Source organism: Cynara cardunculus, unplaced genomic scaffold, assembly GCF_001531365.2.
Source record: "Cynara cardunculus var. scolymus isolate 2C unplaced genomic scaffold, CcrdV1 Un_Scaffold_1227, whole genome shotgun sequence".
NCBI classification, from domain to species: Eukaryota; Viridiplantae; Streptophyta; class Magnoliopsida; order Asterales; family Asteraceae; genus Cynara; species Cynara cardunculus.
In genome coordinates this window covers 17,582-31,281 of record NW_020200708.1, presented here as the reverse complement: position 1 = coordinate 31,281, position 13,700 = coordinate 17,582, and the positions used below count along the sequence as shown (strand labels likewise).

Below are 13,700 nucleotides of genomic sequence, written 5' to 3'. Positions count from 1 at the left end.
AGCCAAAGTTATGAGACTCCTGACAAACCTAGAAACAAGCGCCAATCACCTTCCATGAAAGAAGCATTAGTGTACCTCATTGTGTTTGGTACACTTGAAATATCCTTTGTATAATCATCATGTTCATGGTTTTTCACCATCTAAGATGACCCTAATATGTACACAATATTCAGTTAATATACTAGCATCTGGATATCCTAATGACATGTAGTTCCATTGTTCCCTTGATGATTATACAAGAGACCTTTTCTGGAGCATCCTTGAGATTTCTCATTATTGACAGAATTCCATCCCAACAACTGCCAAGGATAAGAAGCACAAAAGAATTTCCCAAAACCCAAGATCCTGTAATGTGGCCTAGAGCTGGTTTGAAGATGTCAAATATCAAAACAAGGCCGGATTATGTTGGATGTGCTGAACTGGTGAGCTAGAAAAATGGACAAAAAATCAAAATACTCTATGATGTTCAATGGTAACACACCTGCTCTCCTAACCAAAGACCCTTATCCCCTAAACCAAAGTTTGTGATTGCACAAGTGACGCATCACAATTTATAGAAAAGAACGATATGAATCTGCTACGGTGAAACATGGAGCCAAAGCAGGTTAAACATGAAATAAAAAAGTTATCTAGTCCCAATATTACTAAGAACAAGGACAACTCCTCTAGCAAGGGTAAACCCAAGTCTGATATGATTTCTAACATCCAGGATGTAAGATATCTCCAACAAACAGGACAGGCCCATGATTTTATATAGACCTTCCCCTGGAGCACGATTGAGATACCCCAAAATCTGTAATAATACATGACAATGACTAGTTAGAGGGGAATGCTTGACCTGCTCATCACACTGTTTGGATACCATGTCTATTGATTGTGGAACATCTTTGTTTTGCAAAATGAATATCAATCTGAGACCATTCACTCCATCAACCAAGCTGTGGTGAATGATGCTTGCTTGCCCCAAGCCAATGGGATCTACTTGTCCTAAGACACTAATATGGGATCGATCACTCTTGCCATGTTGTTCAACAAATCTTGTAGCTAGGCTTGTGGCTTTAGTACCATGAAAAGAATGAATTCAGAAATTATGTTATTAATTAAAGCAGGAAAGAATAAAGTCAGGCCAACAAGCCAAAACTCTAAAACCCTGTAAAACTAAATTAAAATACAGAAGATAGGGATATCTATTTCCTATATTTGTAAAAAGATCTAGTTCTTGAATAGCTTGTTGAAATTCCTGGTATGAAAAACAAAAGTATTATTCCACAATAAGAGAAGCCTGCAAGCAGGGTAAAGAGTGCTCGCAAAACCAATATAAGTGAAGAGTTGAACCAGCCTAATTGTATTATTAGTTGGATAGAATACAATCATACAACTAAAATACTTCATTCAGTAAATAATCAAATTCCAATTGGTGGACGGTTATTGTCATTTTAACTCATATCTTCTATTGCTATAATGTGGTTTACTAGCAAGCTAATGTGTTTTTCGCTATTGCTTGTTACCGTGAAATGATGATACACTTGGATTCTTGAGGGGTCAATCAGCCTGCTGATAAGGTTATAGAAAATGACCATTGAATTTTAGATTTAGATCATTGAAATTCAGTGCCATTTTGGTAGTTATCTGTTTTTCCCATGTATTTTCCTTGATATGTTTTAGAAGCTCCTTGATTTATTTTTTCTAATTATATTGGAGTCCATTTCCATGCTCCATCATTCCAGGAAGCGTTTTCACACCTAATTGGTGAGCAGAATGAACTCACCCAAGAATTGGCATCCCAAGGCTTGAGTATTATTTACGAACTTGGTGATGCCTCGATGAAGAAGAACTTGGTAAATGCACTAGTTGGCACCCTGACTGGTTCAGGAAAGAGGAAAAGGGCGGTGAAGGTGTGCATTGCATAACACTTGAAAGTTATTCATATTTTGATCCTTGTCATAATATCTTGGTGTATCTAACTTTTGGGGATTTTTGTTCTGCAGCTTGTTGAAGACACTGAAGTATTTCAAGAGGGCTCCATTGGGGGAAGTCTTAGTGGAGGGAAACTTAGTACTTACAAGGAGCTCTGCAGTCTGGCAAATGAGATGGGACAACCAGACCTGATTTATAAGTTCATGGACTTGGCCAATCATCAAGCTTCCTTGAATTCTAAGAGAGGTGCAGCTTTTGGGTTCTCAAAGATAGCCAAGCTGGCAGGGGATGCACTACAACCCTATCTCCGTCAATTGGTCCCGAGGCTTGTACGCTACCAGTATGACCCTGACAAAAATGTGCAGGTATGCATGCTTCAATCTGTCTATGCTATAGACTTCTCATCAAATAATCTTATTTAGTTCATATTGTTTTGTTGACCCTGTGCTGATAACACAATAGTTCAATCTTTTGTTATACTTATGCATGAGCCAAAAGCTTTTTCATCATACGTCAAACATGGTCATTGTTTTATATATATTTTATTTGAATCCTTTTTTGCCTATAGGATGCGATGGCACATATTTGGAAATCACTTATTGCAGACTCGAAAAAGACTATTGATGAGTACTTGGATGTAATCATTGAAGATATGTTGGTACAATGCGGGTCCAGGCTTTGGCGCTCACGCGAGGCTTCATGTCTTGCTCTTGCAGATTTAGTTCAAGGGCGTAAATTTAATCAGGTTATTAGCTTATGCTTTTTTCAGAACTTAAGGGCTTTAACCGGTTATTTGCTTAACTCAGAGAGGTTTGAAGCATTACATGAACACCTCAATGGAACTGCATGGCAGTGAGAAATAGTAAAAACTAAATCTGAGCATATCAAATATTTAATGAATACAGACCAATAATCCTTCAATGATTCTTAAATCTTAATATAGAGGGGCATTATGCAGTCACTTTCTGTATAAGTTCTGAAATGGAATCCTGTAGAGCATGTTAGTCTTACCTAATAACTTGGTTGTTCAGTTAAAGTTGTTCAACTGCTACAAGAAGAAAAAGGGGAACAACGCTTTATGCCCCTTTGGTCATGTTCTTAGTTTTGACACAACACAAGGTTTTAGTTTACATATGGGCCCTAAAACATCAGTCTTCATAAATGTGCAATGGTATTTTATTGTATTTAGTATAATTACATAGAAGATTTCACTTTTTTGTTGCTTTTCATCGAGTTTAATGGGGTATCATGTTTTATACTCTGTATTTGCTACTCAATACAAATACATAGGTTGGCAAGCATCTAAAGAACATATGGACAGCTGCATTTCGTGCTATGGATGACATAAAGGAGACTGTTCGAACTTCTGGGGAAAGACTATGCCGCGCTGTTACCTCCTTAACATTGAGGCTATGTGACATATCTCTCACAGAAATTTCTGATGCGAGAAAGGCAATGGATATTGTTTTGCCTTTGTTGCTGACTGAAGGAATAATGAGTAAAGTAGATGATATTCGTAAGGCATCAATTACGGTCGTTACAAAGCTTGCAAAGGTAATATAGCACTTCTCAAGGACTCTAATTTTGCATTCAGTTTTATAGCTTTAAACTATTCTTCAAAATTTTATTTATGCAACATGTAACCGTGGATTCATTCACCTCAATGACATGTGGATCTTAAACCACAACACTTCGATAATTACAAACACTACTAAGGATTCATGAGGAGTTCATATCTAGAAATGTTACATGCATGTTTAAGAAAGTGCCTCTTTCTTTCAGGCGATTAAATAAAATATATTTCCTTTCCTTTTGTAGAAGTAGAGGGTGTAATATGTAATTATGTAGATATAGTATGCTAAACATGTAAATATGATACTAGTCTATTTATGGAAAAGGAAGCAAGGAGGGGATATGGTTGTCCAACCTCAACATTGCATCATGAGTCTCAACAAGATCCTTCTTGTGATGAACCTTAGGGTATGCTTCCTATTGATACTACTCATGTTGATTATATAGATTTGCCTATTGCAAAAAGAAAGGGAGTTCGAGCATGTACTTCATATCCTCATAAAAATTTCATATCTTACAAAGCTTTATCACCAAGCTACCTTGCTTTTGTTTCTAGAATTGATGAAATATAGGTTCCAACATCAATCCAGGAGGTCCTATAAGTTCTGATTCTGAAAGATTCAAGAGATAATGGCGTTAGAAAAGAATTAAACATGGGAAATCACAGACCTTCATCCAAGAAAATGAATTGCTGGGTGCAAGTTGATTCTCTATGTTAAGCATAAGGCACATGGAAAGTTGACAAGCACAAAGCATGTCTAATGGCCAAATGATTCACCCAATCTTATGTGATAGATTACCAAGAGACATTTGCTTCTGTTGCCAACCTAAATACCATCAGAGTCTTGATCATCTGTTACTGTTAATCTTGACAAGTCCTTTCACCAACTTGACGTCAAGAATGTATTCCTCGATAGAGGTCTAGAGGAAGATGTTTTTAGAAATTTCATTCAGATTTTCTACCAAAGCAAGTCAAGGCAAGGTATGCAAATTCATGTAGTCCCTCTGTGGCCTCAAACAATCTCCTCGTGCAAGGTTTGATTGATTTTCTAGAGTCCTAAATGGTACAAGATATACTCAATGTCAAGTTGATCATACTCTCTTTGGCAAACATGCCTTGAACCAAAGAATAACCATCCTCATGGTCTACGCTGATGACATTGTTTTTACTGGAAATGTCATGTACAAAATTGCTCGGGTTAAGGATATCTTGTCTAAGGAATTCGAGATTAAAGATGTTGGAAATCTGAAGTATTTCCTAGGGATGGAAGAAGGTAGATCACATAAAGGCATTTTCATCTCACAATGAAAGTAACGTCATTTGTCGAGTGGCGTGACTTTGGCTCTAGTAGACTTAGTTTAGTTAGTCTGTTATTTTCTTTTTATGTTTAGCCTATAAATAAGTGTGTCATGTTGTAAACACTTCACATTTTTCTCATCTAATAAAATTCTCTGCTTCACGGGTCCAAATTCACCAAAAGATCTCTAGTAATTTCTTAACAAATTGGTATCAGAGCATGGTGATCAAAAGACACGCTTTTGTTGGTTCTGGGTTTTTTCGGTTCTTGATTCTGCGATTGATCAAGACTGCTTCTGCGATTGATCAAGTCGACCAGTGTTTTGAATTTGCTCCTTATTGCAATCTTGGCAATCAATTGCGTCAATCTTGAAGTCCAATTCAAGGCAGCAGGATTCAAGGTGGAGCGACATCTGAAATTGACAATTGATTGGTCTCTAGAATTGAAATTGGCGATCGATTGGTTTCTGGAATTGAAATTGGCGATCGATTGGGAACCGGCATCTTGAAATTAGTGATTGATTGGAGTCTGGCAACTGAAATTAGTGATCGATTGGATTCTGGCAACTGAAATTAGTGATCGATTGGTGTCTGGCAATTGAAATTGGTGATCAATTAATGACTGGTGACTGTAATTGCTGATCAATTAACGAGTGGGTGATCAATTGGTGACTAGTGTTCGATTCTAGGTGGAGGTCGATTGGAATTGGTCATCCTTTGGTGATCGAAAGCACTTGCCTCGATTCAATCAAGTTTTTGGTGATGCCTCCACAAATGATCAAGATCGACAAGTTTACTGGGAAGAATAATTTCAACTTATGGTGAATTAAGATGAGAGCTCTCCTGAAACAACAAGGAATTTGGACTCCCTTGGCTGCAAATATGGCCGATGCCGAGTTTAATCAACAATATGAGAAGGTTCACAGCACCATCTTTTTGTCCTTGGCCGATGAAATGATTTACGAGGTCGAAGATGAGGGGACTGCTGTATCTTTATGGATGAAACTTGAGAGTCTCTACATGACAAAGTCTTTAACAAACAAGTTGTTGTTAAAGCAAAGGTTATTTTCGCTTCGAATGGAGGGGATGCCATTGAAGGAACATCTTGACGAGTTAAACTCCATTCTTATGGATTTAAAGAATGTTGAGGTCAAAGTTGAAGATGAGGATGCTACCCTCATTTTATTGGTTTCATTGCCACCCTCATACGGAAATTTTGTCAACTCATTTGTAGCTGGAAGGGATACAATTACTTTGGAAGAAGTTCAATCAAGTTTGCATTCAAGAGAATTGTGCCATAAAGCTTCCGGAAATGGAACTGAAAGCCAACCTGTTGGCTTGTTAGTAGTAAATTGTTGGCTTGTTAGTGGTAAATGGAGGTAGAGAAAAGGGTCGAGAGAAAGGTAAAGGCAAGTGGAAAGGAAGAAGTCGATCAAGATCGAAGGGTGGAGGATCAAAAGCTATCCCGAAATATGTATGCCACAGATGTGGTGATCTTGGACGTTGGAAAAATGAATGTCCGAAACAAAAAGAGAAGGCATCCACTGTTGTTGGTAAAGATGATTCGGGTTTAGAGGCTAATCTGGTTCTTTCAGTAGTTGACTCTAAAAGTCAGCAAGATGGGTGGATTCTTGACTCCAGGTGTTCGTTTCACATGACACCAAATAAGGCTTGGTTTGATATTTATGAAAAGATTGCAACAGGAAGTGTTTTAATGGGGAACGACATTCCATGTATTGTTGCTGTAATAGGTTCGGTAAGTATCAAAATGCACGACGGGGTAGTGAGAACTTTGGCTGATGTTCATCACGTACCTGATTTGAAAAAGAGTTTGGTTTCTTTGGGAGCCTTAGATTCCAAAGGTTTCAAGTACAACTGTGAAAAAGGAGTACTTCGGGTCTCTGAAGGTGCATTAGTGGTGATGAAAGGAGTCAAGAAAGGTACCTTGTATGTGCTTGAAGGCAACACGGTTGTTGGGTCAGCATCGCCAGCCTTTAGTTCTGATAAAAACCAGTCAGATTTGACACTCTTGTGGCATATGAGGTTGGGGCATGTTAGTGAGAAAGGCATGCTCATGCTCAACAAGCAAGGACTTCTTGGAGGTCATAAAGTTGCTGAACTAGGCTTTTATGAGTAGTGTATCTTTGGAAAACAAAGGAGAGTGAGTTTTTCAAAGGCTGTCCATAATACCAAGTCTACTTTGGACTATCTACATGTTGATTGTTGGGTCCTTCACAGGTTTCTTCTCTTGGTGTTGCCGTTATTTCTTTTCAATTGTTGACGATTACTCTAGGATGACTTGGGTGTTTATCATGAAACATAAGAGTGAGTCGTTTGAGAATTTCAAAGAATGGAAGGTTCTCATTGAAAATCAAGTTGGGAAGAAGATAAAGAGGTTCCGAACTGATAACAGTTTGGAATTTTGTTCGAATGAGTTGGCCGGTTTTGTAAAGATGAAGGAATGCCAAGGCACCGAACAGTTAGGGACACTCCACAGCAAAATGGAGTGGCCGAAAGGATGAATAGAACGTTGCTAGAAAGAGTTAGATGTGTGTTGTCAAATGCAGGGCTGTCTAGAGGTTTTTGGGCTGAGGCGTTAAACACGGTTTGTTACTTGGTGAATTGGGTGCCGCTGCAACAACAATTGGTTGTAAAACCCCTATTGAAATGTGGTCCGGTAAGCCAGATGATTACACGAATTTGCGGGTGTTTGGTTGTCCTTCATACTACCATGTGAGTGAAGGAAAGTTGGAACCAAGGTCAAAGAAGGGGTTGTTTATGGGATATGGTGCTGGAGTAAAAGGGTATAGAATTTGGTCACTTGATGAAAGAAAGGTGATTCTCAGCCGTGATGTAATATTTGATGAAGGAAGTATGTTGCGTGACGTACGGTATTCGTCTACTTCATCTACTTCAAAAGACCAAGAGGAGAGGATCTCCGAACAGGTGGAGCATGAGTTAAATGATTCAGATGAGGGTGAGAATGTTTCTGGACAGCGCAGTAACATGACTCAAACAGGACCTGTTGAGTCCGAAAGTCAGCACGAGCCTATGAAATTTCAGTCCATAGCGTTAGACAAGCCTCGAAGATAAGTTGGTAGGCCAATTCAGTATGGTTTTGATGACGTGGTGGCCTATGCATTACAAGTTGCTGAAGAATTGAAGTTCTTTGAGCCGTCTACTTATAGAGAAGCAATCACAACAAAGGAGGCTGATGTAGCAGCCATGAGTGAAGAAATGGAGTCCCTTCACAATTATAGAGAAGCAATCTTTGTAGAATTTGAAGTCAAGGTGGAGATTTGTCGAGTGGTGTGACTTTAGTTCTAGTGTTATTTCCTTTTTCTATTTAGCCTATAAATAAGTGGGTCATGTTGTAAACACTTCACGTTTTTCTCATCTAATAAAATTCTCTGTCTCACGCATCCAAATTCACTAAAAGATCTCTAGTAATTTCTTAAATTCATTGATTTGCTAAACGAAACAAGAATGCTAGAGAGTAGACCTATTTATACACCAATGGATCCCTAAAAACAAGTAGGCACCAAACAAGGTTGTGCTTGAGTGGACAAAGGGCGGTATGAATAGTTGGTAAGGAAACTAGTCTACTTGTCCACACAAGGCCTGAGATTGGATTCTCTGTGAGTGTGGCAAGTCAATTCATGAACAACCCTACATAAGAGCATATGGATACAACATATTGGATGCTAAAGTATCTCGAAAGTATGCCAAGTAAAGGATTGACATTCAAAAATGGGCATGCAGAGGAACCAAAGTATTTACCGATGCGGATTGGGCTGGAACCCTGGCTGATTGGAGATCTAATTATGTCTCTTGTTTATTTGTACAAGGCAATCTTGTCACAATGGGGAGTATGAAACAATCTATTGTGATATAAAGCAGTGTTGAAGCATAATACTGAGCAATGTTGCAAGGTTTATGTGCAAGAATGTGGCTGACCAGGTTACTAAACAAATTAAAAGTAGAGAACTCCGGTTCAATCTCACTCCTATGAGACAATAAAGCAGCCATGAACAATGCAAAGAATCCAATCCACAATGACAAAATAAATATGTGGAAATTGATAGTGACTACATAAGTGTAAAAGTTGAAGCTACCAGTTAGTTACTGGTACAAATAACATAAAGAAATGTAGAATAGTGAATTACTATTCTCATTAATAGCATTTTAGGCAGTGGCTTGGTTAAGGGAACCCACCGGAGCCGTAGAAAACGAGATTCTTTGATATTCCTGGTATAGTAGATGCTATCACACATACAATCATACTCAATTCGATGGAACTGTTTGATCTTAAAGTCATTGATCTCAATTCATACTTTATCTCAAAAGCAACCAAACTTTTTCAACATCTACATTTGGAGATTTAGCTCCAAGCTGGGAAAGATAATCATAGACTCTCCACCTTCAGAAGGGGGGGTTGTAGAAGTGTAGGGTATAATGTAAATATGTAGAAGTAGTATGCTAAATATGTAAATATGATTCTAGTTTTTTGCGCTTATTAGTTAGGTTTATGTTGTATAAATGTATCGAAGAGAAATACACAAAAATATGTTCTCTTCAACGTTTACCTTTCATTATAATGGAGCAATAGGCATTTTATGAAAGAAATAGTAACTGATCAACCAACAATTAAGTCCAAGTGTGTTGGTCTATTTTTCTTGACATAGAGGAGGCATGGTCCACAATTTTCACGTAAGCCTCGAGATTGAGACTTTAAGTGTTCTTAATGGAAAAAAGAAGTGTACTAGCCTAATTAGACAGAAAGCTCGATCTTCATCTTACACAAATGACATTTGGAGTATCAATTTTCACGGGTTTGTTTTAGAACTGACATTTGAGTTTGATCTTGACTTCTGTAGAAGAATATTCTTTGGACTGAATTTGACTTGGAATTCCAATAAAATTGCTACATTCTTTTTTATAGAAAAACATTGCTGTGGTTGGTGCAGGGCAATGTGGTTTAATATAGTTATTGCTTCTTCTACAAACAATATATATCAAATCTGGAATAAGTGAACAATTACAAGACATCCTAAGTCGCGTAGGCACGTTTTATGAAGTATGGAGCAGAGTAAAATACATTTGATGCTATCTTCTAATATTCTTGCTATGCACTGGGTGTCTGGGTGTATATATTAGATTTTGCAAACCATCACCCTTAGACCAATGAGCGTCTCATGCCAGTCTGTCCAATGAATGCAATCTAGTGAAAGTTGACAGCCCAATAACTGTTTGTTGTAGTAGTAGTAGTACTTTTTTAAATATGCTCTAAATATTACGGAAAATGTGGTCATAGCTTCTTGAGTATTCTCTTTACGTAGGTAATTATAGTGTTATACTTCTTGGAACTAGTACATCAATTTCTTGAATTCTTTTTTTATTATACATTAATTTTATGTTCATATTTCCAGGGTGCAGGCATTGCAATCCGTCCACATTTATCTGAATTAGTTTGTTGCATGCTTGAAAGTTTATCAAGCCTTGAGGACCAAGGGCTGAATTATGTCGAGGTTTGACTTATATTTGTTACTGTTGGTGCTAAATATAGGAATGATTTATTATATACTCTTTCTGGTTTCTATTTGATCAGAAAGCTGGTTTCTATTAGATCAGGAAGCTCGCTGATTCAGTTTCTTTTCCTCCTCTCTCGCTTGCTCTATACTTCATCTGATGATATTAATGGACTTCATTTTGTACTATAGATGCATGCAGCAAATGCTGGGATACAAACAGAGAAGCTCGAAAACCTACGAATCTCAATTGCCAAGAGCTCTCCGCTGTGGGAAACTCTTGATTTGTGCATAGAGGTTGTTGACGACCAATCTCTGGAGCAGTTGGTTCCTCGTCTTTCCCAGTTGGCTAGATCTGGTGTTGGTCTAAATACTAGGTATAACCCATTTTTCATGTACCTTAATTGATCTGGTTTCCTCCTTTAAATTATTGAAACCTATATAAGCATGTAAGTTATTACTTGTTAATTTTGATAGGATGCCATATTTTGGTGTAATTGCCTTAATATATTGATGGCATTAAATAGCTTTTGGCTGTTAAAGTCACTGATTGAAATCCAGCAACACACAATATTTCATACAATCACTGAATACTTTGTTGTTTCGCTCATTTGTGTAGTTGCATACACACATATGCAGAGGTGCATACATATATATATGTTCATGGAGTTTGGAGACCTAGAGGTTCGTCAAATAAGCATTCTCCAAGGAAAATTCAAGTGCCAGGATCAAGTATTGAGAGAGAATAAAATACAAATTTCTTCTAGTTTGTTTGTTCTCCATAAGTTATCTAGCATTCCTTTATCTACCATTAGAACACACACATATTATATATGTGTAGATATATTGGCAACATATATATAAAAAATCCCTAGTATTCTATAAAATAATCACAAACATTCTGTTATCTTGGATTGTAGAATCATCAATCAACACTTATTGCATAGTAAGTTCTATACGATGAACCTCAAACCCATAATCAACAAAGAGAAGAGTTGACAGGTAAAGAGATGATGAGGCATACTTAGAGCGAAGGTCCCTAGGCAATTTTCTGTAATATATTGATTGAAGTTATGTTTAATGGCCTTAGATTGGGCTCATATTTCATTTGAGCTAGAAAGAGCTAGGAATTTTTTTTGATCAATTATTAGAAAATAATCTTGTACTTCGTGTCAATGAAAACCATGCTTCGTACCCTCAAGCCTTCGCCTCATAGACAACTAAGTGCATGCCTCATTGAAGCTATGGGCCTTGGCCATTTTATCGTATTTACCCAAGAGAAAGTTGTCTCCAAGTGTATTAGTCATTTTATCGTATTTATATTATTAATTGTACTATACAAATTACCCCTTCCCATTCTTCCCCGTCTTCTTACTGTTCCTTCATCACCTTATGGAACACTGATTCCTGCATTTTCAAATAACCCCAAAAGAAAACAAGAAAGGTGCACACACAAATCATGCGATGGTTGGGTTGGTAATGCATGAGATTACACGTCCTTTCTCATGCTCTATTACAGTCTATGTACACACGTTGCTTGCCTTTGGGAAGTCGTTGCCATGCAGACTAGGAAGAAATGCTTAATGGCCTCAGATTGGGTTCAGATTTCATTTGAACTAGAAGGGACTAGAATAATATTTTTTGATCCGTTATTAGAAAAAAAAATCTTGTTCCTCGCTTCAATGAAACCCATGCCTCGTGTGCCTCAAGCCTTCGCCTCACAGACAACTAAGGGGCTGTTTACCAAACGCTTACCCGGGTAAGCACTTACCAAGTCGCATTATCTTTCAGAACGAATATGGCAAGAACCAAAAAGCTTACCTAGTAAGAACGAAGGCAAGGACGAAGTGAGGGCGATGACTCTTACCACGGTTACCGCTTACCAGGTAAATTGTTGCATACGATACCGTTTTGGTGGACCAAAATCTTACCTGGCAAGTAAGTGATAGTGTTAAATTGTATCGGTAAGCACTTACGCGGGTAAGAGTTTGGTAAATGGTCCCTAAGTGGCATGCCTCATTGAAGCTATGGGCCTCAACCAAGAGAAGTCTCTCGAGCACAAGTTTAGGTTCGGCCTCAATGGGAAAATAAAATGGAGCACCTAACAACGCTTGTCTCCATGGCATCTTTGAAGAGTGTATTGGCCATTTTATCATATTTATATTAATGATAGTACAACACAAATTACCCCTTCCCATTTTCTCTGTCTTCTTACTGTTTCTTCGTGATCATCTTTATGAAACACTGATTCATGCATTTTCAAATTACCACAAAGAAAAAAAGAAAGGTGCTCACACAAATTATGTCATGGTTGGGTTGGTAATGCATGAAATTACACCTCCTTTCTCCTGCTCTATAACAATCTTTGTACACATTGCTTGTCTTAAGGAAGTCATTGACATGTAACGGTTTGATTGGTGGAATCAGACGTTGACCAGAACCAGATGGAAGTGGTGGAAGTAGCATCAGTATCCAAAACGTTCTCTTGTTACCTTTTAATTAGCACCTTAGAAGATAATCATAGTGCGTATTCGTGATCATCATCATCATCAAAGATCTTCTCTGTATTTCTGGATTACAAACCCAAGACTTCCCTAATTATTGTCTATATTTCCCACTTCTGATGTCTGCTTGAAGCAACTTCATGATTCTTTTCTTCATGGATGCTTTAACTCATGGGATCTTTGTTTTTTCTAAAGCTAAAAATGTTTTGATTCTCTTAGTTGTTTGATTATTATCTTTTGTTGGAACTTCAAATTTCTTGTACACAACTTAAAATTTCTTGGCGGTTGATCTCCTTCTCATAAACACTCCAGAATTTCTTCAACTGGTTTGGGTGAAAATGAGAAGAACGGGTGTGATAGGCTGGGTGGGAAGTGTGGATAAGAATTTTTTTTTGATATGTTATAATTAGATAAACACATGTTAACTTACTATTATACACCTGGAAGAATGGCATTTGTTGTCCATAAATATTTAAAAGACTGCCTGCAGAATTAATGTTGATTGTGGAGTCCGCTGCTGCTTGATGTTTGTTTTTCTTGACGCTCGTGGGAATCTGAAAGTGCAAGGGCCTTGATGGGGTTTTCCGGATGGTAAATTTTGTAATTTCCAGGGCCCCTGGATTGAAAATTTGTTTTATGGTCCCCCAGATGTCAAGTTTTGGCCCGTTCTTCTTCTATAAAGGCATCTTGTTGTAATTGTAAAACCCTAAACTAAAATTAATAAGAATGACTCTAGGATGGCCGTGGAGTAGGCCAAACCACGTAAAATCTGTGTTCTTTGTTTGTGTTGTTTTGCATTCCGTTGCTGTGATATTGCTCATGTGTGTGAATCTTGTTTCCATGGGATTTCCCAACACTCAAACCATGCTGCAAAAACCCTAG

The 13,700-nt window shown here is 37.8% G+C and overlaps 1 protein-coding gene across 4 annotated transcripts in view; it reads left to right on the top strand.

Annotated features, from left to right (window-relative positions):
* LOC112502316 (proteasome adapter and scaffold protein ECM29) overlaps window positions 1–13,700 on the top strand; it is a 46,370-nt gene that overhangs the window by 19,963 nt on the left and 12,707 nt on the right. For all 4 annotated transcript variants that reach the window (XM_025106199.1, XM_025106200.1, XM_025106201.1 and 1 more), the window contains 6 exons: window positions 1,728–1,895; window positions 1,989–2,282; window positions 2,486–2,662; window positions 3,208–3,471; window positions 10,216–10,314; window positions 10,507–10,691. In XM_025106199.1, the coding sequence (XP_024961967.1) occupies window positions 1,728–1,895; window positions 1,989–2,282; window positions 2,486–2,662; window positions 3,208–3,471; window positions 10,216–10,314; window positions 10,507–10,691 (1,187 nt within the window). The remainder of the gene's footprint in view (window positions 1–1,727; window positions 1,896–1,988; window positions 2,283–2,485; window positions 2,663–3,207; window positions 3,472–10,215; window positions 10,315–10,506; window positions 10,692–13,700) is intronic.